Source organism: Macaca fascicularis, chromosome 10 (assembly GCF_037993035.2).
Source record: "Macaca fascicularis isolate 582-1 chromosome 10, T2T-MFA8v1.1".
NCBI classification, from domain to species: Eukaryota; Metazoa; Chordata; class Mammalia; order Primates; family Cercopithecidae; genus Macaca; species Macaca fascicularis.
The window spans coordinates 19,551,385-19,576,419 of record NC_088384.1 but is presented as its reverse complement, the minus strand read 5'-3'; the positions used below and the strand labels follow the sequence as shown (position 1 = coordinate 19,576,419).

The 25,035-nt window shown below is 44.1% G+C and overlaps 1 protein-coding gene across 1 annotated transcript in view; it reads left to right on the top strand.

The window, feature by feature from the left end:
• The window catches only part of SLC5A1 (solute carrier family 5 member 1), a 73,502-nt gene that overhangs the window by 5,818 nt on the left and 42,649 nt on the right, over positions 1 to 25,035 (top strand). The window contains exons 2-5 of the mRNA XM_005567508.5: positions 708 to 779; positions 21,841 to 21,945; positions 22,860 to 22,919; positions 23,384 to 23,488. Of these exons, the coding sequence (XP_005567565.3) occupies positions 708 to 779; positions 21,841 to 21,945; positions 22,860 to 22,919; positions 23,384 to 23,488 (342 nt within the window). The remainder of the gene's footprint in view (positions 1 to 707; positions 780 to 21,840; positions 21,946 to 22,859; positions 22,920 to 23,383; positions 23,489 to 25,035) is intronic.

The window sequence follows — 25,035 nt, the reverse complement described above, 5'->3', positions numbered from 1 at the left end:
TTCTACATATATGATGATGATTCCAGCAACCTGCTACCTACACCCTCAGAGAGGAAAGACTTGAATTTGTCTGGTCTTTTATTTAATATTTAGTACAAATGCCTTGCATTCTTAAGAGCATTTTTTCACTTTTCTGGTAACAAAGATATCATTCATATCCCATATGGTACTTTAAAAAAGTATGATATTTCTTTTTCTTTTTTTTTGAGATGTGTGTTGCTATGTTTCCTAGGCTGGTCTTGAATTCCTGGGCTCAAATGATTCCCCCACCTCAGCCTCCTGAGTAGCTGGGATTATAGGCATATGCCACCATGTGGCTGTAATCCCAGCTACTCAGGAGGCTAAAATAAATACAGCATTCATTAGGCACCTCAATATGCTTGTAAGAAAGGCATAAAAAGCTCCATTCCTGCCGTTTAACAGACAAGCAAGCAGATCCAGGTGGAGTGACTTGCTGGAAGCTAATTTTGCACTAGCCCTAGAGTAAGCTGTATATGTCCTCTGAGCCTCAGTTTCCTTGTCTATCAAACGTAGGTTCCTGGCTCCTTCATCTTAGTCTTTTGAGGCTGCAGGGGAAGAAGGAATATGAAAGTGTTTCACAAAGTGGAGTGGGTAGAAGAAGGTGCACATATGGGGAGGTATATTCTTTTGGCTGGCAAGGCCACTCTTCTAGTTTTCTATTACATTTTTGACCCTTTCCTCCTCAGGCTATGTTTTCCACCAATCGTGGAACTGTTGGAGGCTTCTTCCTGGCAGGCCGAAGTATGGTGTGGTGGCCGGTAAGTTTTCTCTGAAATACTATTTGCATAACTGCTTAACTGATGAGTTCCTTTAGGAACTCATTTTCTTCTTGGCTTTGGGTGGTGGTGATTCTAGGATACAAAGATCCCAAAAAGATTCTTGACAGTGAGTCTCATGCTCATCGGGTCTCCTGGGCACCCTTAATCTCTTGTCGTAAGGGAATAGCCTTTAAATAAATCACCCTTAGAGTCCTCCAAGGAATAAATAAAGGAAGAGACTGCACAAGGTGGGTGGTCAGAGGAAAGAGCACACAGACCGAGGTGATCTTGGGCAATTCTTGAGTTTCCATTTCTATAAAAGGGGGATGATAACATTTACCTTCCAGGAATGTTATGAAAAGTGGAGACCTCTTATGTTTGTGGGGGAGCTCAATAAATAGTGGTTCTTTTGCTACCATGTTCCTACTTTAAGTCCCATGGAAAAGAGGTTTTATCTGTCCTACTTCAGAGCCTAACGAAATGCCTGATACATGGAGCCCCTAGATACTCATTTAATGGATGAAGGAGGTGCCCCCTGCTGTTTCCAATTACAGTTTTCCACTGGATGAGGATTCCTCTCTCTTGTTGGATTTTGTGTTTGTACATGGGTGGAACTGTCACAATCAAAGGACATGTGCATGGGTGGAAGAGAAACCAGGAAGTTCCTTCCATCATATCTTAGGGCTCTGGCCAGTTTATCAATTCAGCCCCATGACCATTTTGATTAGGAGTTCTCATTTAAGTGACTGGTTGAACACATTGGCCAAACCGTGCAATTTCTTGGGCTTAAGATACAAATAAGACTGGCTGGTGAAAGCATAAGATGATGAAAAGTACATACAATGAGAAGGGAGTGACGGCTGTGAGCTGGCTGAAGGAAGCAAGAAGGTAAAGAATGCCCCTGTCAGGGTAAGTACAGCCAGAGAGAACTGTACCAGGAAATCATGCCACATCCTGCAGTTGGCCTTTGATCAGCTATTTTGGGATGAATTTTTAAATAACTGGCATCTTCCCAGTTGCTTGGGTTATCCTTGAAGTCATTTCTATTGTTAAAAAATTTTAATTTTTTGACAACTAAAATTTGTATGTATTTACAGTGTACAATGGAATGTTTTGATGTATATACAAAGTACAATGATTAAATTAAACTAATTAATGTCTCTATCACCTCACATACTGCACTTATTTTTTATAGTGAGAACATTTAAGATCTAATTTCTTTTTTTTTTTGAGATGGAGTCTCGCTCTGTTGCCCAGGCTGGAGTGCAGTGGCCGGATCTCAGCTCACTGCAAGCTCCGCCTCCCGGGTTTATGCCATTCTCCTGCCTCAGCCTCCCGAGTAGCTGGGACTACAGGCACCTGCCACCACGCCTGGCTAATTTTTTGCATTTTTAGTAGAGACGGGGTTTCACCGTGTTAGCCAGGATGGTCTCGATCTCCTGATCTCGTGATCCGCCCATCTCGGCCTCCCAAAGTGCTGGGATTACAGGCTTGAGCCACTGTGCCCGGCAAGATCTAATTTCTTTCTCTTTTTTGTTTTTTGTTTTTTAAAAAGAATTGAGATGGAGTCTTGCTATGTTGCCTAGGCTGATCTCAAACTCCTGGGCTCAAGCAATCCTCCTGCCTTGGCTCCCAAAGTGTTGGGATTACAGGCATAAGCCACCAAACCCAGCCTTAAGATCTAATTTCTTAGCAATTTTCGAGTTTATGACATATTATATTAACTATGGTCATGGGGCTGTAGAATAGATCTCCAGAACTTAAATCAACCTACCTGAAACTTTGTACTCTTTAGCCAGCATCTTCCCATCCCCCTCCACCCTCTTCTGCCACAGCTCCTGCCACAGCTCCTGCCACAGCTCCTGGTGGGCACCATTCTACTCTGTTTCTATTGTTTTGTTTTGTTTCTTGAGACGGAGTTTTGCTCTTGTCACCCAGGTTGGAGTGTAATGGCACGATCTTGGCTCACTGCAACCTCTGCCTCCTGGGTTCAGGTGATTCTCTTGCCTCAACCTTCTGAGTAGCTGAAATTACAGGTGCCCACCACCATGCCTGGCTACTTTTTGTATTTTTAGTAGACACAGGGTTTCACCATGTTGGCCAGGCTTGTCTTGAACTTCTGAATTGTTTTGGTTTTTAAGGTTCCACATAAAAGAGAAACCATGAAACCATTTCTATTTTATTCTTAAGGTGGCCAAGAATATTGGACAGATGCTGACTTCTGTGGTTGGCCCCTCATGGTGGTCTCTCCTGACACCTTGCTTGGTAGAGGCACATATATTTGGATGCCTCTTTTCAGTTTTGCGTCAGAGCTTTCTGTCTTCTCAGTGCTTTGGACTTTTGTGGTTTCCCAGAAGCTGGTGTTAAAGAAGTATCCCTTATCCCAAAGTTCAAGACAAGACTGAGTAGTCTCTCTAGAGCTGTGCTGTCCAATATGGTAGGCACCAGCCACACTGGCTGTTTAAACTAAAATTAAAATTAGATAAAACTAAAAATTTCCTTCCTCAGTCACATAGCCATATTTCAAGTGCTCAAAAGCCACAGGTGGATAAGTAGCTACCTAGAGTGCAGATCTAGAACCTTTCTATCATTATAGAACATTTTATTCAACAGTGCCAATCTGTGGATTTCAGATCTAAGGTTGGCATGAAATCTCAGTGGACTTGAGATTTACTGAATTAGAGAGCTGAAAAGGACCTTGGAGTTTATTTATTTTGAAAACAATGCACCTCCCACCCCATCGAATGCTTCTGTGCCCCCTATAGCAGGCCTCCTAAATGCTCATCCAGCCTCAGTCTGCACCTAACTCCACTTTCTCCTCCCTACCCTACCTGATAGGAAACTCACTACTTTTAAGACAAACTATTCCATTTTCAGACAGGCTATTTTTCCATCCATTGACTATAATCAAGATGAAAACTTTTAAGGTTGATATACTGGGGGTAAGATTTCAGCTTCCAATTTCTGTGTCTTAGAGAAGAACAATGAGACAGGGAGGCATGAAGCAGAACCACTCTTAGGAGATATGCATTTTGGGCTGGGCCTGAGAACACATCACATCTTAACTAGAGATGATTTTTTTCTTTCTGATAGTGCCCCAGTCTGGATCTGGGTTGAGGGTTTGTTGAGGAGAGGGACTGGTCCCACCCAAAGCAGATAGGGTTTAGTGGTTTACGTAAAGTTTCCTGTAGGTGTTTTCCTTATGCATGCATGTCTCAGTATCAGATTTTTCTAACCAACAGAGAAACATGGCGTCATTTTTCTTCTTTTGTGCAGAAATCACTGCTTCCTTGATGAGGCTGACATTTGACTCTATTTCCTCCAACCATAGTTTCCATCTAAGGTTTCACAAGATTACGTTAATAGATTCTAAACCTCTCCATGTATTAGAATCACATGAGACAATGCATGTATAGCACTCAACACTGCCTACTGAATGATCAATAAATGGGAACGTTAAGAAATGGAAGGAAGGATAGGAGTGCCGAGGCAACCTCTCCAGTTGCCATCTGTCTGGTGCACAGTACTTAGTAGTGCTCAGTGAATGGAAGCTGGCGTTTACCTGAAGCTACTGCTGCTGATTCTCTTAAATTTAACTTTCAAGTTGACTGTGTGAATTCACATGATTTATATGTATATTTATACTACTGTAAATAATCAGTTCTAGCTACACATTGACCACCTTTTATCATCTCTGAAATCGGGTCAATCAGTGGCATTCAGTGGCAGTGTTTTTCTTTCTTTGTGCTGCTTGGTATGTCTTACAATAGTTCATGCCTTAGATTAAATAAAGTATGGTTGGCCAGGTGCGGCGGCTCATGCCTGTAATCCCAGTACTTTGGGAGGCTGAGGCAGACGGCTCACAAGGTCAGGAGATTGAGACCATCCTGGCTAACACGGTGAAACCCCGTCTCTACTAAAAATACAAAAAATTAGCCGGGTGAGGTGGAGGGCGTCTGTAGTCCCAGCTACTCGGGAGGCTGAGGCAGGAGCATGGCGTGAACCCGGGAGGAGGAGATTGCAATGAGCGGAGATTGCAGTGAGCCGAGATCGTGCCACTGCACTCCAGCCTGGGCAACAGAGCGAGACTCCGTCTCAAAAATAAAGAAAGAAAGAAAGAGAGAGAGAGAGAGAAAGAAAGATTATATTCTAAAGTAATTATTTTTAAACTATTTTCCCTACAACTCTGGGGCTCTGCAGAAGTGCTTCTAGGGCTGTTCTCCTTTCTCTAACCCCATCAACCCAACTGTTATTTATTTTATACAAGAGGAATCAACTAAGATTTTCTTTGAAAACAAGGTTCTGCTGACTTGCAAAGTTTAAAAACTGATAATTTAAAAGACCAATAAGCGTGGTGATTTCCATTCTAAAATTTAAAATGATTTAATAACAACATAGAAATGCATACCTGGAAGAAGAAATCAAAGGAAAACACAGCATGAAAGAATCTAAGCACTTTCCCTCCAAAGTTAAAAAGATTTGAAACCACATTGAAAGTTGCTTCTAGATTTCCATTTGAAATAAAATACAAAGTTGGTTCAAAGCCTATCATTGGTCCATAAATCCATAACCAGAATATCAGTTCTCAAATGTGCTGGCCCAAGGTACGTTTCACAGGGGTCAGAGACTCTCCACTGCTGACATCTCTCTTGCCCTTTGCCAGTCGCTTTGTGCCATAGGAAGAGTGGGCAGCAGAGAAGCTTCTGCAAGAGAATCCTGCGGGATTTTAGGAAGGAACGACTTGTATTGACCTGTGTTGATATACCTGAGACAGGGAGGATTTGGGTTGTCACCCACAAGAAAAGTAGGAGAAAGTCGGAGCTCATAAAGTCTGAAAACATATTGGACAGAGGAGAGGCTGGTTTTGGGCATTTCTGGGGCTTAGGGGGCTTTGAAAGGAATGGTTATGACCTTTCCTTTCAGATGAAGATACAGAAACTCTGGAAACAGACTCTGTTCCTGAAAACTGAATGAAGCCCAGACAGAAAAACTGTTTTGTGTGTTGGCTTGAGGATAGAAGCGAGGGACAATCAGAGGGAAGGAGCAAGGACTCCAGGATTGAAATTACAAGAGGAGTCAGCTTACGTAGGGATCCAGGCGGGGAGGTCCCCGGAAGCCTGAGTCATGCTTGAGGCAAGCCAAGGCAACTCATCTGAGTAACACGAAACCATGAAACTGTACCTTATGTAACTGGGCTGGTTGGTGGCCCAGGATTCCCTTTTTCTGTGGCACCAGGGTTTGGCGCCCTTCACTCACAGCTGTCTGTGTGGAGATGCGAGGGCGGAAAGCTGTGCAGCTCAGGGGCTGCTCTTTGAAGGGGAATTCCCCACTCTTTGGACATTGGCAGCAGAAATTACACAGAGAAGTGGGGCCCCAGGTACATAGCCCAGTGAGAGACTCTTGTTTTGGAAGAGAGTTTGATCACACCTACCAGGACTACTGGCAGAGCCAGTTCCATGAGAGCAGCTCCCTTAGATTCAGGAAGAAGTATTTCAAAGAGCAGGGAATGGGAAATGCACACAGGATTTAGCTTGTTCCAGCTTTGTGACATTGGGCAATTCATTAATCTCTGAGTCTCTGAAAGTCTCCTCTATAATGTGGAGATGGTCAGAGAAGGAATCTCAAAGGCTCTTCCAGGACTAAAATTCTGAGTTTCAGCTAGGCACGGTGACTCACACCTGCAATCCAGGTATTTTGGGAGGCAGAAGTGATAGAACTACTTGAGCCCAGGAGTTCAAGACCAGCCTGGGCAACATAGCAAGATCCCATCTCTACAGAAAAATTAAAAACTAGCTGGGCGTGGTGGTGTGCACCTGTAGTCCTAGCTAATTGGAAGGCTGAGGTGGGAGGATCACTTGATCTGGGAAGGTCAAGGCTGCAGTGAGCCATGATTACGTTACTGCCTTCCAGCCTGGGGGACAGAGTGAGACCCTGTTTCAAACAACAGCAGCAACAACAACAACAACAAAAAATCAAAACCAACAACAACAAAAATCCCAGACCCAACAACAACAAAATAGTTGACAAACTTTTTCTGTAAAGGGCCAGATAGTAAATATTTTTGGCTTTGCTGCTATGTCATCTCTGTCACAACTACTCCACTCTACTGCTGTAACACAAAAGCATCCAAGGAAAATGGATGAATGAATGGATGTGGCTGACTTTATTTGCAAAAATAGGTGGAGGGCCAGATTTGTTGTTTTGAGGACACACACACACAGTCTCAGAACAGAGCCTGGCACACATGAAACTCTCAGGTTTAGCTCTTGTTCTTCTTTGCAACTGAAACCTGTTGTAGGACTGTCATATCACTTATCTGACTGAATCCTCAATGATCTAGTGAGGTAAGTACAGTGAAGATGATGATTAACCCCATGGGTTGCCCACGTTTACACAAGCTAATGACAGAGCTAAGACTCCCTCTGATCTTCTGGTTATTCAGGTCTCTTTCTCCTTGTCTTTTGAGATGGAAATTTTTGAGGCAATTGGTGTGGCCTAAAGATTGGTCTGAAAACCAAGAAATTATTTCATTTAGGGCTGACCAGAGACGCTGATGAAAATTTTCCCTGAAGAAAGAGGACAGGTTCTCAAACTTTTCAAGTCCTCTTGGATAAAATATATCTGATTTTATCTTTATGTTTCTAAAACCTAATGATCAGATCAAAGTCCAGTCACTTATGATGTCACCAGAGGGGCCAAAGGGTGTCTTAGAAAAACCTGGTAGTCCCAATACATGGGTGGGAACTCACGGATTGGAGAGGAAGAGAGGGAACCAGGCAGCTGGACATGGGAGAGGCAGGGATGCACCCCACGAAGAAGTGAGAAGGAAAGATAAGTACTTGACTCTTCATAAGCCTGGGGGAAGCAATTCCTGCCTCCTCTGGCCCAGGTCCATTTGGCCCTCTCTCCCTGCTCTACTCGTTTTTACCTGCATGTGCTCTTATTTATCCCAGTGCCCTATGATGAAAGCCAGGCCTACACTTTTCTTAATTTTTTTTTTAGGCCTCACAACACCAACGCCTTGCACTGCAAGAAGGCACTTGACAAATATGGGCTGAATTAAAGAGAAAAGAGGGAGGAGAGGGACATGTCCCCAGACCCTCATGCTGGTCTCCCTTGGTGGTGTCACCTGAGACCTGAGTCTATATTCTGGCTCTGATGCAGGGGCCACACAGTGCATACAGTGGTAAGAATTCAGGCGGTTAGGAGGGTGCTGGGTCTAAGTCAAAGCCTGCCTCCAGCAGTGCTCCAAATTTCTGTTTTTATGCACAGAGAAAAACTGTTGTTGTTTAGGCTCATGGGAGTAAAACTGGAAAAGCAAGCCCTAATCAGAGTTCCCAATTTCAGCCCACATTGGACTCCTTGGTAAAGTTCGGTGTGGCTATCTTTCCTCACTCTCAGGCCATTTGTTTTCTCAGTTTGAGTCGAGGTTTTGCAAAACTTGGCAGTTCCCCATTGTATTTTGGGTGGGAGCTTTTGGGTTATCACAGCAGTGTCTGCTTTGCTCTCTCTTCTTCCTCCTTCTTTTTCCTCCCTTTTCTTCTCTTCCTATTACTCATTCTCCTTTTCCTATTCCTCCACCTTCTCTTCCTTTTTATTCTCCTCCTCCTTCTCATTCTTTCCCTCCTTCCCTTTCTTCCTTCTCTTTTCCCCCTCTCTTCTCTTTTCCTCTTCCTCTCCCCTTCATCCTTCTTTCTTTTTTTTCTTTGATGGAACCACTTCCCTCCCATTCTTCATGGCTTAGTCTCTCCTCTGAGTAGTTTCTCTGATTAATATACAGCCACTCAGCACTCCATGTGTTCTTGGTGTTTCTAGGCATCAATTGATTGATGTGTAACCAAGTCCCTGCCATCTAGTTGGTACCTAAGCACCTGGCTTCTCCTTTCTCACTGGCTGCCTTCCCAGCATTTTCTAACAGATTAGTGCTTCTGTAGACAGAGAAAAAAATACATTTTTATAATCCATATTTCTGGTTGGTAGAAATCAGAAGAGGCAGAAAGGTGGTGAAACTATCAGTTAAAATGAATTCGTTGGATTATTCATATTAGAAATATATCTGGGATTAAATTAGTTAATACATGTAAATCTCTTAGGACACTGTATAGTTTAATGCTGTCCGAGGGATGGCTATCATGATTATGGTCATTATAATTGTTTCTCGGCTGGGTGCAGTGGCTCACGCCAGTAATCCCAGCACTTTGGCAGGCCGAGGCAGGCAGATCGCCTGAGATTGGGGGTTCGAGACCAGCCTGGCCAACATGGTGAAACCCCGTCTCTACTAAAATTACAAAAATTAGCTGGGCATGGTGGTAGGTGCCTGTAATCCCAGCTACTTGGGAGGCTGAGGCAGGAGAATTGCTTGAACCCGGGAGATGGAGGTTGCAATGAGCTTAGATCGCACCACTGCACTCCAACTTGGGCAACAGAGCAAGATTCCATCTAAAACCAAAAATAAAACAGTAATTGTTTCTCATCTCCAGCTTCTCCTCCTTAAGCTGTGAATTGAATCATTCATCTATTTATGTAGTATTATTCTTTCATTCCACAACTGCATGTTGATACCTACTATGTGCCAGACGCTGTGTAGGTGCTGGTATATATCTGTGTGCATGTGTGTATGTGTCCCTCACATTCTTACAAAATACATGTAAAATTAATAATAGTTAAGTGTCCAGAGAAAATATATTTGAGTCAAGGGTGAGGTTCAGTGGGAGGGAGAAGGGTCTTCCTTATTCAACACAGGCTCAGAGAGGGCCTTTCTGAGGACTGAGCATTCAGGTTGAGCCTTGAATGATCAGAAGGAGCCAGCCGTGTGAAGATTCTGGGATGAGCAACCCAAGCGGAAGGACCAGAATGGCCAAAGGCCCTGATGTAGGAAGAAGCTTGGGATATTTGAAAAACTGAAAGGGGGCCAGTGTGGGGTAGAGATGGTATACATATTTATTTATTTGAGACAGGGTCTCACTCTGTCGCCCAATCTGGAGTGCAGTGGTATAATCTTGGCTCACTGCAACCTCCACCTTCCAGATTCAAGAGATTCTCCTGCCTCAGCCTCCCTAGTAGCTAGGATTACAAGGTTGTGCTACCATGCCTGGCTAATTTTTTTGTATTTTTAGTAGAGACAGGGTTTCACCATGTTGGCCAGGCTGGTCTTGAACTCCTGGCCTCATGTGATCTGCCCACCTTGGCCTCCCAAAGTGCTGGGATTACAGGTGTGAGACACTGCACCTGGCCAAGATGGTGTATTTAGATCAGGTGCTTTGAATGAGTGACCCTGAATTGCTGATGATTTCAAAGACGGGCTCATCTCGATGAGAGGATGGATTGGTCTTCAGCCTCCTGAACCTCTAAATGCCAGCGGAAGACCTCACCTGTCTTTTGTGCCAAAAACTGGTGGGAAAATGTCAGTGGTTTCTTGAGTTCCTGCCCCTTTGGTTCTTTGGGCAAGGAGAGAATTTCATGAAGGTAATGAGTGAAAGAGGACCATTGTCCATGGGAACAGGAGTTGGCCGAGTAAATAGAGACTGTGATGACTCTGGAGCAAAGCCTGTGTCTAAATATTTACTAGAGTCTCAGAAATAAAATATTCTGAATATAGGAGCTCCATCTGATTTTCTGTCCCAATCCAGGAAGTGTGATCCTTGAGATGGCAAGGATCCAAGATTAAATCTTTTCAAACTCCCTCTGTGAAAAGAGAGCTTACTAAGGGAGACACTAATCATGATTAAAGACAAATTCCTGAGAAGGTGAAGAAGGAATATGAAAACATGATACAGATGAGCACGTGCCACTCCTGAGTTTACGGTGGGATGGGTAAGAGGGTCTCACCCCACTGTGCTCCTTCAGGGACATTCAGAAGGGAATATCCCGGGAAAAACCAGAAAGTCAGTGTGTGCCACAGCCTCTCCCTGTGCCCCTGGGACTTCAGTCACCTTTGGCTATAAGACCTTGGGCAAGTCACTTCAATCTTCTGATCCTTATTCTCATCTGTAAATGAAGATCAGAATAATACCAACCTCACAGAATTGTAGTGGGCATTAAAAAAGAAAAAGCAAATGAAATACATGGCCCAACCCTTGGCCCAAAGGCGGTGCTGTGAAAGTTAGCATTCTCCTCTCCCCTTCTTATTCTCCCAGGATGGGGCTCTCAAACTGTGGTACCCAGACCAGCAGCATCAGCAGGACCTGCACTCTTGTTAGAAATGCAAAATTTCTAGCCTCAAACCAGACCTAATGAATCACAAATGCTAGGAAATGGGGCCTAGTAATCTGTGTGGTTTTTTGTTGTTGTTGTTTGTTTGAGACACGGTCTTGCTCTGTGGGAGTGCAGTGATGTGATCATAGCTCACTATAGCCTTGATCTCCTGGACTCAAGCGATCCTCCCACCTTAGCTTCCTGAGTACCTGGGACTACAGGTGCATGCCACCACGCCTGGCTAATTTTTGATTTGTAGTAGAGGTGAGAGCTCGCTATGTTGTGCAGCCTGGTCTCGAACTCCCGAGCTCAAGCAATCTTCCCCCTTTGGCTTCCCAAAGTGCTGGGACTACAGGTGTGAGCCACCATGCCTAACCAGTCTGTGTTTTAATAAGTCCTACAGGTGATTCTAATTAGGGTTGCCAGATTTAGCAAATAAAAATACAGGATGCCCAGTTAAATCTGAATTTCAGGCAAACAATACATACCTTTCTGTCTTTTTTTGTCTTTTTTTTTTTTTTTTTGCATAAGTATGTCCCATGCAATATTTGGGACATACTTACACTACAAATGTATAAATAATGAATGTATTATCTGTGAACCTGCATATTCAAGATAGGCAGATTTAACTGTATATCTTGTATTCTGGTTATGTTAAAGTTTAAGGACCATGATTGGAGGATATCCCAATGCAGGAGTCTAACACAGCCTAGAGAAGGGATGGAGAAGAGGCCCTGGGATCTCCCGATATCCCTTAAAGAGAAGGACAAAAGCAGGGAGCAGAAAGCCATCTCCAGAATTCTGGACATTCTGGGTCTTAGATGGTTCATTAACAAAGAAAAAGGTTTCCTGAAATTAGCTGAGTGCATTTTCCATTTGGGCTACGATGACCTTGTTTCCTCAAGGAGAAAATGATGACTCTGTTTCTTTCAGGAAATTCAGGGTAATCTGTGAAAACATGGGCTGTGTAAAAGCATTAATATTTCTTCAGAATAGCATGTCTTTGTGGAGCAAAACTTTCTTAAATTTTGTCACGTCATTAAAGTTCAGTAACACCCTTTAGGGTAGGCCAAAAAAGATTCTTATCCTTGGTTTATAGTGGAGGAGACTGAGACTAAAAGCAGTAAAGTGACTGCCTCAAGGTCACATAGTTTGCTATGGCAGAACCAAGATTAGAACCAGGTTGGAAAGTTCTCAGTGTGCTTTGAAGGAGGGGAGGAAAAGGATGTCCATGCCACTTAACTGTACTTTCAAGTATGATTATTGATACAGGATCCTTTTTAAAAATCCCCTGGCTGCCTCTGATTGTGAAGCCAGTTGTCCATTGCCCTGGGCAATTCTTTTCATTGTTTTTTTTTGAGATACGATTTCATTCTGTTGCCCAAGCTGGAGTGCAGTGGTGTGATCACAGCTCATCAAAGCCTAGACTCAAAGGATCCTCCTAGCTCAGCCTCCTGAGTAGCTGGGACTGTAGACAGTGCCACTGCACCCAGTTATTTGTTATTTTTTTGTAGAGATGGGGTCTCACTATGTTGCCTAGGCAGGTCTCAAACTCCTGGATTCAAGTGATCTTGCCACAGCCTCCCAAGGTGCTGGCATTACAGGCGTAAGCTACTGCACCCAGCCCCCAGGACAATTCTTGATGCCTGGATTTGTGATCCTGAGTGTGCCCATGCTGCCTTACTGTCCTTAGGGTGTGGAAGTAAAGATAAAATTAATGTGTAAATGTGAATCACTTTCTTCCTCTGGGCTACAATTTTATTTTCATTGGAAAATAGCAAGGTCAGCTGTAATCATTTCCAAGGTAACTCCAGCTCTAACATCACATGAGCTGGATTAAGATGTCAGTTTTCTATTTCCATGCACACAAAACATAACTGTAGTTAGCACTCGGTGACATTTTCATGTCTTTTTCTACATCCCCCCTCAACAAAAACACATAACTTACATGCCTACTTTGCTTTCAGTCCTCAGGCTCTGCTAGTGAATCTGAGACAGCTCTGGAATTGTTGTCCCTTATTCTTACAGATTTTAAAGGATTTTGTTCTGATTATAAAATTATACAAACCCCTTGTGAAAAAATTGGAGAAATATTTTAAAAATGCACTCACATTGTTTTGTCTTCCCAAGATAATCATTGTTAAATTTGGATATATTTATGTATACACAGGTACACACACACACACCCCCCCACACCCTTATGCATATATTTAAACATTTTGGGACTCATATGGCATATAGGTTTGTATCTCCTCATGTCATAATAAATTCTTCAAAGCTATAATTTTAATGGCTGCACAATATTCCGTCATATGGCTGGGTGCAGTGGCTCATGCCTATAATCCTAGCACTTTGGGAAGCCAAGCTGGGAGGATAGCTTGAGGTCAGGAGTTCGAGACCAGCCTAGTCAATATAGTGAGATCCCATCTCTACAAAAAAATTTTTTTAAATTCCATCATAAATATGAACTTGAATTTGTCTAATTGTTTTTCTTTCTTTTTTTTTTTTTTTGAGACAGAGTCTTGCTGTGTCACCCAGGCTGGAGTGCAATGGCCAGATCTCGGCTCACTGCAAGCTCTGCCTCCCGGGTTCACGCCATTCTCCTGCCTCAGCCTGCCGAGTAGCTGGGACTACAGGCACCCGCCACCTCGCCCGGCTAGTTTTTTTTTGTATTTTTTATTAGAGACGGGGTTTCACCGTGTTAGCCAGGATGGTCTCGATCTCCTGACCTCGTGATCCGCCCGTCTCGGCCTCCCAAAGTGCTGGGATTACAGGCTTGAGCCACCGCGCCCGGCCTCTAATTGTTTTTCTATTGTTGGGCCCTTACGTGGTTTCCAACATTCCTCTGTTGTAAATGACATAGCAATGAACATACTGATGAAATCCTTATATCTAAATCTTTGTCTGCATCTGTGATAATTTGCTTAAAACCGAGTCCTAAAAATAGGGTCGTATAAGTGGAAGGAGACAAACTTTTAAATGATTGTAATGTGTACCAACCAACAACTTTCCAGAAAAATGGTATCAATTTACATCTCTACCAGAAATATGTGGGAGAGCCTATTTACTTGTCAACACCAAGTATTTAACATTAAAAAAAGCCTATTTGATGGACTAACCTATAAGGTCAGTTCCCCTTATGGTCTTGTTCTTATGAACACTGAGCTTATGGGTTGCCTGACTGACATTTCACAGAGCCACTTCATAGTCTCCAGTATACCCTGCTGTTCTTATGGACCCTGGGTAGGCCTGGCAGGCTAGGTTTATTGCCTCCTCTTCCAGAGAGAGTGGTCCTTGGCATGTCCCTGAGAAGCATCCTTACTCCATGCCCCAGTGGGAACAAATGCAACTCTCAAGACATTTGGTTGCTATGGTTTTTGTTGTTTCCCCAAGTGGAACGTTCAAGGATTTGATATCACTTACTCACTCAGCAGAACTTTACTGAGTCCTTGCCATGCACAAAGAATGTCCTCTGTTAAGTGGAAGCAGGACTGGATTGCAGAGAGCCAGGAGTACCTGAAATTCGTCTTCTGAATTTCATGCCACAGCTGAGAGGCAGAGGTCACAGTGAGCTGAGATCACACCACTGCGCTCCTACCTGGGCGATAGAACAAGACTCTGTCTCAAAAGTGGGCTCTTTGAAGGCTAGAAGGTATTTGGGGCAATAGACCTGTGTGGAAGCAGTTATCAAAGTGGGGACGTGACACACACCAGGAGAGGGGAGCAGACAACATGTGAGGTAAGAGATGGGAGGATGGAGATCGGCTCTGGATGGTGTTAGTGGAGAGGTGGGACGGGGCTTCATTTTGAAGACGAGGGAAGCATTTTTATAGACAGAGCTTGATGAAGAGGGCATTCCAGGAAAAAGAAAAATCTCATAAACGAAAGCAGGAGGCAGGAAAGCACAGAGCGTATCTTGGAAATAGAGCCAGTGTGGTTTTGCCAGAGTGGAGGTGACATGACAGGGCATGACAGGGCTGCTGAGATTGGAGAAGGTGGGACTGACTTTATTGCAGAGAGCCTGGAGTGCCTGTAATACCTCTTCTGAATTTCATGCCACAGCTGAGAGGTAGAAAAGTGCTCTGGTCAATAACCTTTGTTGTCTCTGGTGGTTGAGATCACCTCTGAGAACTCTCACAATCCCATCTCTTGAGGAGATAAATTGTTTGTGGAAGGATTTCCCACCAAGCTTTTGAGTGGCTTCAGTGGATTTCCAGTGGAAATATCTTTGCTTTCATAACTTTACTGCGGCCTGATGGTATCCTGGAAGTCTTGATTCTACCAAGCCCTCCAGTTCTGAGGTCTCCCTGGTGAGATCGGTCAAAGTTTCTTTCACTCCATGTTCTATATATTGGCATGTGGTTGAAGTGAAAATGCCGCCCACTGGGTAGCACAGGTGCCATGTATACCTGTGTATACATACATAGGTGTGTATACACACACACACACGTAGATGTATATACAGACACACACACACACACACACACACACACACATATATATATATATATATATATATTTTTTTTTTTTTTTTTAAGAGATGGAACTTTGCTCTTGTTGCCCAGGCTGGAGTCCAATGGCACGATCTCGGCTCACTACAACCTCTGCCTCCCAGGCTCAAGTGATTCTCCTTCCTCAGCCTCCCGAGTAGCTGGGATTACAGGCGCCCCCCACCACATCTGGCTAATTTTTTTGTATTTTTAGTAGAGATGGGGTTTCACCATGTTGACCATACCTGGTCTCGAACTCCTGACCTCAGGTGATCTGTCTGGCTCATCTCCCAAAGTGCTGGGATTACAGGTGTGAGCCACCGCGCCTGGCGGGTAACAGAGCTTTAAAACTCTGGCAGTTAAGCAAGTGATTTTGGAGAGAACCTCTTTCACTTTTTGCCCTCCAGATCTTAGCATTTTGTTTATTTTTTGGTGGGGGACATGGTCTTGCTCTGTCCCCCAGATTGCTGCAGCAGCATGATCATACTTACTGCAACCTTGAATTCCTGGGCTCAAGTGATCCTCCCACCTCAGCCTTTAAAAGAATTTAAGTGATACAGCCACTGTTTTGTTAAGGCAAACCAAATTGGTCTTTTCAGTAATCTAAATTGCATCGGGAGGAAATCTGTTCTTGCTGAATGTTCCAAATAACAGAGAGGCAAATTCTTTAATAGTGATAGCAATTAGAGGGACTGGCCCAGGTCCTCCGTACTGCCAAGAACTCATGGCCGAGTGACAGGTTTCAACGGGGATTTGAAGGTGGATGATGTTAAAATCTTACGGGAAGTCAAGAGGGGCAGCTTGCTTCATTCTAGATGGCTCATGTTTGGAATGTTAAAACCTTACCGGAAGTCAAGAGGGGCAGTTTGCTTCATTCTGAATGGCTTATGTTTGGAATAGTCTATTCAGGTCTGAGGTCCACTTTGGGGACAGAGATGGGACTCAGGGAGCAGAGAACAACAAGGGTGATGAGAATCAAGTCCATTGTCAATGAGGAACAGACACATAAGAAGAGGAACAGACACATGAGAAGTCTGGGGAAAATTTAAGCAGGGAAACCATCCCTGTCCTCAGATATTGGAAGGGCTAACTTGTGGAAGAGAAATTTGACTTGTTCTGTTATATTCTAAAGGGTGGAAGTAGGACTGATAGGTAGACTTCAGCTCAAATAATGACTTTTTTTTTTTTTTTTTTTTTTTGAGAAGGAGTCTCGCTCTGTTTCTCAGGCTGGAGTGCAGTGGCGCGATCTCAGCTCACTGCAAGCTCCGCCTCCCGGGTTCATGCCATTCTCCTGCCTCAGCCTCCCGAGTAGCTGGGACTACAGGTGCCCACCACCACACCCGGCTAATTTTTTGCAGTTTTTAGTAGAGACGGGGTTTCACCGAGTTAGCCAGGATGGTTTCGATCTCCTGACCTCGTGATCCGCCTGCCTTGGCCTCCCAAAGTGCTGGGATTACAGGCGTGAGCCACCGTGCCCGGCCAAGAATGACTTTTTAACAACTAGAGTTGTTCCACCACAGATTCAGCTGCATTGTAAGGTAGCGAGTTCTCTGTCACTAGAGGTATGCATTAAGAACTGACCATCACTTGGGAGGTGTTGCAGAGGGGACTTAAGCTGTGGCATCCACAGACCCATTCCACTCTGAAAGATTCAATGATTGTTTAATTTCTCCATACATCTCCCCTCCCACCAGCCTTCCAGGATAGGACATCTAGGTAGTAAAATGTGACTACAAATTCCCTAAAGTCAAAAGAATAAATAGCCTTTCTGCATTTTGTGATGTGACATTATGTTGTTTTCCCAATTCCCATGCTCTCAGACCTTTTGGGTTTGGTCAGACTCAGTTCATCTTGCACAACAAGCAGCAAAAGTATCCACATACTTGTAATGGCCTTTCGAGTCCCATCAGAAGGTGAGGAGGGTTGGGAAATAAGTTAATGAGAGGTGAGGTCAAGTTGGGGAAATTTTAGATAAAGTCTGAAATCCTGAATTCATAGCAACGCGGGGGGAAATTCTAGAGAATTACAGAGAATGGTGATTCATGGCACTGGGTCACTCCCTGCATGGGAGTGGTGCCAATTCTCAAATGGGCATGAGCGTGGGTGAGGAGTGGACAGAGAAAGTGTTTGGGAAATTGGCATGATGAACGCATTGTTGGTGAGCTCCAGCAACAGGAGGAGCAGCGTAAAAACCTGGCAGGGGAGTACAGGCCATAAAACAATGGTGTCTGTCTTAGTTGGCTCAGGCTGCCATAACAAAATACCACAGACTGGGTGGCTTAAACAACAGAAATTAATTTTCTCATAGTTCTAGAAGGTAGAAGTCAAAAATCGAGGTGCCTTCAGGGTTGGCTTCAGGTGAGGCCTCTCTTCCTGGCTTGTAGATGGCTGCCTTTTTGCTGTGTCCTCATACATGGCCTCTTTACTGTGCATGTATAGGGGGAGAGACAGACAGAGATTTCTGGTGTCTCTTCTTATAAGGACACCAATCCTATCAGATTGGGGCTCCACCCTTATGTGCTCATTTAACCTTATTATCTCCCTAAAGACCCTATCTCCAAATACCATCACCTTGGGGGTTGGTATTTATGAATACCAACTTTAACATATGAATACAGGCTTTAACATATGAATTTTGCAGAGAGGACACAATTCTGTCGATAACAGTATCCATTGTAGCTCTTGCTAATTGTCTTTGCTGGTGAAGTAATTATCCTCTTGGAAGGAGAAAGGAGGGAAGGGACACTGATAAGAATCAGCTGTGTCAGTCACAACTGGTTCATAATTTCATTTGACTCCTGCACCAACCCTGCCATGAGAGAAGACAGAGGCTTGTAGATGTTCTAATCACCCAGATAGTAAGAGGTCAATAAATCATTCAAACTTGAGTTGTAAAGCTCATGCTGTCTTTGCACTTGAGAGAACTTTACCTTGAAACCTTGCTATATTCCTAAGACTGTTTTTAGGCCTGTAGCTGTCAGAAAGACCACTTGACAGACCCTTTTGGGTGTCCAGGAGAGTCTCTGAATAGGTCAGTGTTATGATCAGAGTTGTGCTTTGGGGAGGTTGCTTGGCCATGTGGGTGGGTGGGGAGGTGACTGATGAAAAGGAGAGAATAGAGATCCTCTAGCAGCCCGTTACTTGGTCCTGTTGAGAGATAGTGACAGGCAGCAGAAGGGTCATCTAGAAAGAGCTAGGTGGCCATAATATTGTGAAGGCAGAGTCAGAGTTTCGGTAAATGATTAAGTGTAGGTCATGGGGTAAAGGGAGGAAGTCCAGAATAAGGAAGGTGGTTCCCCTAATAAAATGAACAGAACCTGGGCTCAGGTCATTCTGGTACCCCGAGCTCTCCTGGCCTCATTCCACTGTCTTCTCAGATAGTGAGTGGGGACTTCAGGACAGCCTGACATTGCTTAGAGTACAATGTCCCTGTTTGGGAGAGAGATTGGAGAGGACTTTCTGAACTTATGACTCATCTAATGCAGTTAATCATTTCTGGTAATTATGTCCTTAATAGTACAGCATTAGGCTTACTTATTTATCAAGCAAGAGGTGATAAATGAAAAGATAGTGCGTCAGGGCAGGTAGGCCACTTGCAGAACAAAACTTTTGATTAAAAGTGGACTGTTAGGCCGGGTAGGGTGGCTCACACCAGTAATCCCAGCATTTTAGGAGGCCGAGGCAGATGGATTGCTTGAGACTAGGAGTTCGAGACAAGCCTGGGCAACATGGCGAACCCCCATCTCTACAAAAAATACAAAAATTAGTCAGGTGTGGTGGTGCGCACCTGTAGTCCCAGCTACTTGGGAGGCTGAGGCTGGAGGATCACTTGAGCCTGGGAGGCAGAGGTTGCAGTGAGCCGAGATGTGCCACTGCACTCCAGCCTGGGTGACAGGAATAAAACGCTGTCTCAGAAAACAAAACAAAACAAAAAAGGACTGTTATCCCCATCAAGCTTTGAGCAGAAGGAGGTAGATGTCTCTAAACACCCTGCCTTCCCCTAGTTTCCCCTTCTTAATGAATGGCATCCACCCAGTTACTCAAGTTCCAAATCTAGGAGTTACCTTTGATTATTCTGTCCCACATTTCCCACATCTAACCTATCAACAGAGCCTGCCAACTTTGTTTCTAAAACACACTTCCTAATCTCTACCCTTGCCTTTGTCTCAACTGCTGTCACCCTAGTCCAAGCCACTGTCCTCTCTCACCTAAGCCAGTGATAGTCTCCCACCTGGTTGTTCTATTTTCTCCCTTGCCCCCAACACTGCACTCTACACACAACTTACAGCAATTTAAAAAAGTAAATTAGGTGCTGTCCCTCTCCTGCTTCAGATCCTCCAGTGGCATCCCATCTCACTTAGAATAAAACTCACTTTTTTTTTGAGTCAGGGTCTCACTCTTAATTTGGCTGGAGTGCAGTGGCATGACTGATCATAGTTCATTGAAGCCTGCAAGTCCTGGGCTCAATTGATCCTCCCTCCTCAGCCTCCTAAGTAGGTAGTACTACAGGCATGCACCACCATGCCCAGCTAAGTTTTTATATTGTTTTTTTTTTATAGTGGCAGGGTCTCACTATGTTGCCCAGGCTGGTCTCCAACTCCTGGTCTGAAGCAATCCTCTTGCTTCAGCCTCCTAAAGTTCTGGGATTAGAAGCATAAGCCACCACACTCAGCCTAAATGACTCTGTTTTAAAATATTAAGATCACAAATCATTATCACATATCAACCTTCTTTTTGCTTCTCAACTATGCATATCTTTCCCACTTGTGGGGTGTCAGGGGGTCTTTGCTTAGTGGGAATGCTATTCCTGTGGTCTCTGAATGATTAACTTTTTTGTCATCCAGATCTCAGCTTAAAGGTCTGAATTATAATAGTAATTCTTTAATATTAGAGAAAGTCCATAGAGTGACCTTCTCAGACTCTTCAATCTAATCACTCTATCACACCCTCTATTCTCTTCATAGCACTTACCACTCTCTGATCATTGTTTTTGTCATTTATTTATTTATATTTACAGCATTTGAATATAAGCTTCTTGAGACCAGGGATTTTGTCTGTGTTATTCACAGCTGTTATTAGTGCTTGACACGTGCAGTAGATGGCTAAGTTAATATTTATTGAGCAAATGTACTAATGCACCTACACCAACCACTGTCTCCTCATTGTCATTCTGAGAACTTCTTCTGGCTAGGCCTTCAGAAATCTCTCTCTCCCCTGACTTAATATTTGGCACTAAGCACCAGCTGCCTTATACTGGTAATAGGGGCTGGTATAGTTAGAATAGTTTCTTGGCGTAATCTGTCTTTTGGGAAATAAGCGTTTTGTTCCAGGTTTGGATCATCTTTGGGACATTAGATAAATAACAACAAGCCTCTCCCCATCTGCTTAGCAAGAATGGGGATAATTACACTTGTTTGATTCTTATCAAATGCTGCTGTACCTTCTCCTCTTGGATACAGAAGGACGTTAGAACTTTCTGGAGTTCTTTTTGACCTCAAATGCAATTGAGTTGCTGACACAGTATTATGATTGGTTAGTGCAAGATCCCTCCCTTGCTTTACCTGACATTTTCTTTTTTTGTCTCCCACTCACAGTCCTATTCTCCTTTCCCCTTCCAGTCTTCCACTCCTGGGTATTTGATATATGTGCTTCCAATCTGTCTTCTATAATCTGTATTTAGACATGTGTGTATCCTTGAAAAATGCACTGTTTTGTGCATGTGTCCGTGTAGTCCCTAGAACTTTTGTAAAAATATCAATACTACATGATCTAGAGAATTATTATTATTATTAATATCATCTGTTACTTGGGAGTTCATGGAGTCACATAATTTAACAGCTAGGAATCACTTGCAAATCATCGGCTCCACGCCGCTCCTTATTTGACCAGGTAACTAAGGTCCAGAGGCTTTCTTTGAAATGATTTCTTTCAAGAAAATTCTCAGTGTTTACTGAGAGCCTGTATTGGGCAAGACCCTAAGCCACCAGGCATGCTGGGGAATATGGAGATCAAGGACTCATGTCCTAGGCACACAGCCTTGAAGGAAATTTTTAGAGAGGCCTGGTGGCTGTGGGACTTTCCATATCTTCTTCAGGACTGGACACAGGGCCCATAAAAGACTCACAGATGATCTGGTTTTGGGATACATCCCACTGCTCCTTCCCCAATCCTCTCCTTTTCATCTTTTCTATTTTCTAAGTTTCCACATCTGCCTTCTGAACCAACTGTCCCTTATGATTCCAGAACAGTTGTGCTCCCAGCCTGCCTCTGCTCTTTCTTGTCCTTCTCTTGACTGACATGTCTCTTCTCTCTTTGACCCACTGTGAGTGACCTGGTGGAACACAGAGCCCTTACCTGACTTTCTTTTGCATTTCCAGATTGGAGCCTCCCTCTTCGCTAGTAACATTGGAAGTGGCCACTTTGTGGGGCTTGCCGGGACCGGAGCAGCTTCAGGCATCGCCATTGGAGGCTTTGAATGGAATGTGAGTAACACTGCAGCCATGGTGCACTGGGGCTGGAAGGAGTCTTAGCAGTCAACCAGTTCAATCTATGCTCAGAGGAGCTGAAGGTGTTAGCGAACCCTTCAGGGTCAACCCAGGGTGCAGACAGAGGAGGGGCATGGCTACAGGAGCCTCAGGGCCCTGCTCGCCTTCCACCAGAGTAGCATGAAAAAACCACTGGTATGACAGCAATAGTATTTTTTCTGTTTTCCCTTCATGTTAAAAAACCAAGGCCCTTCTAGTCCTGTTTGAGGTTTGGAAATGCTTACCACCAGATTTCCATTATTATTATTATTATTTTTATTATTTTATTTTTAGAGACAGGGTCTTGCTCCATTGCCCAGGCTGGAGTGCAGTGGTGCAATCATAGCCTACTGCAGCCTCAAACTCCTGAGCTCAAGCGATGTCCCCACCTCACTCTCCCAAGTAGCTGGGACTACAGGCATGTGCCACCATGCTTGGTGAATTTTTTAATTTTTTTAGAAGCAGGGCCTCACTATGTTGCCCAGGCTAGTCTTGAACTCCTGGCCTCTAATAATAATAGTAGTAGTAATAATAAATGTAATTATTTATTATTACTATTATTGTTGTTATTAAAGCTCTCTAAATGGCATTTTACTCTGTGTAAACCAGGGAAGAGGTGAAGGAGAACCCAGTGCTCTCCCTGTGGCCCAGGGCTGTGATGGTGATGAGCAGCCTCCTGGGCTCCTCTCTGCTGTTTTCTAACTGCTATTTCCATGGGTCAGTTAGGCAGCCAAGGCCTCCTCCAGTCTCTAATGGCTCCTTAGGGGAGAACATGCTGGGTAATTTTTCTGCAGCAGCTGAGGGGCCCTTCAGGTGGCAGGGATGGGCTAAGGTTCCTCCTAGTTTGAGTCCACCTTTTGTGTTCATTTCAGGCCCTGGTTTTGGTGGTTGTGCTGGGCTGGCTGTTTGTCCCCATCTATATTAAGGCTGGGGTAAGTATCTGCTCTGTTATTTCATTTCCTGCTGGCAAATGTATCTGTCAGCTTGGTCTTCCTAGAGGGCAGAGGAGACATTATGGGATAAATGGCAGAAAAATCTGTGGATTGGCTTTCACTCCCAGGTTATAAAATTTCTGACTGTCTGCAGTGGCATTATATATATATATACCTCCTCCAGGGCAAGGGTCTGGCTCCTTACTGATGCCTAGTGACAGGTTTATTGGGCTGGGATAACATCTAGCTAACTCCTACAGTGGTAGGGCATATGGGATTAAAATTAGCAAATGGCTGGAGGTCAGGGGCCATCTGGCCACCTCGCAGACTTCCCTGGCTAGCAAAGGTTATGAATCCTTGACCACACTTCTGTGGCTCGTACACCAGGATGGTGTCACTGTTCTGTCTGCTCTGGGCCCTCTGGTCACTGTGGCTGGCAGTGACTTCCCTCACACCCCATGCAGGTGGTGACGATGCCAGAGTACCTGCGGAAGCGGTTTGGAGGCCAGCGGATCCAGATCTACCTTTCCATTCTGTCCCTGCTGCTCTACATTTTCACCAAGATCTCGGTAAGTCCACAGCCCCGGGGAGCTGGGCTGTCTCAGAAGCTGCCACTCTCATTCCTCATCACATGCTGCCCACCAAGAGGTGGCTCTATACATTTCTTTCTTTTTTTTTTTTTGAGACAGAGTCTCGCTCTGTCGTCCAGGCTGGAGTGCAGTGGCCGGATCTCAGCTCACTGCAAGCTCCGACCCCTGGGTTTATGCCATTCTCCTGCCTCAGCCTCCCGAGTAGCTGGGACTACAGGTGCCCACCCCCTCGCTCGGCTGGTTTTTGTATTTTTTAGTAGAGATGGGATTTCACCGGGTTAGCCAGGATGGTCTCGATCTCCTGACCTCGTGATCTACCTGTCTCAGCCTCCCAAAGTGCTGGGATTACAGGCTTGAGCCACTGCGCCCGGCTGGCTCTATACATTTCTATTAACTTGGCCCCTTAAGCCTTCTTGCGCCTTGGAGTAAAGTCCTATTTCTGCATTGAGGAGCCAACGGAGTTCAATGGAAATCTGTCCTCCACTGTGGTGCAGGCTGAAAACACAAACAAATTTGTGACGGTTCAGGGAAAGCAGTTCTTAATAATAAGATTAAAAGGGAGTTAGGGATAGAACTCTGTATGATCCAGCAATCTCACTACTGAGTATATATCCAAAGGAATTGAAATTAATATATCGAAGAGGTATCTGCACTCCCATGTTCATTGCAGCACTATTCACTACAGCCAAGATATGGAATCAACGTAAGTCCCATTAACAGATGAATGGATAAAGTATATGAGGTATATATACACAGTGGAATACCACTCAGCCTTAAAAAAGAAGGAAATGCTGTCATTTGCTGTGAACATGCTGTCCATGTTCATAATGTGGATAAACCTGGAGGACATTATGCTAAGTGAAATAAGCCAGGCACAGAAAGACAAATACAGCGTGATCTCACTTGTATGTGGAATCTAAAAAAGTTAACTCAGAAGCAGAGTAGAATGGTGGTTACCAGGGTCTGGGAGTGGGGGGGTGGGGAGTTGGGGAGATGTTGGTCGAAGGATACAAAATTTCAGTTAGATAGGAGGAGTAAGTTCAAGAGATCTATTGTACAACATGGTGACTACAGCTAATAACAATGTGTTTTGAAAATCACTGAGAAAGCTGGGCGTGGTAGTGTGTGCCTGTAGTCCCAGCAACTCAGGAGGCTGAGATGGGAGCCCCAGGGGTTTGAGGCTACCCTGGGCAATGTAGTGAGACCCTGCCTCTTAAAAAAAATGATTTTTAAGTATTTTCACCACAAAAAAAGATAAGTATTTGAGGTAATTTATATGTTAATTAGCTCAACTGAGCCATCCCATAATATATACATATTTTAAAATATGTAGTACATGATAAATATATATAATTTTTATTTGTCAATTTTTTAAATAGGGGGAGTTAGGGAAATCTAAGGGTTGGCCCCAACTTTAGAGGCAGGCATGGGCCTTTGTGCCCTGCCAGTGTATAATCTGACTCTATGTGATACTTCTCACACACTTAAACACAAGCAGCCAGTACCAAACTGGAAGGGGCTGCTGA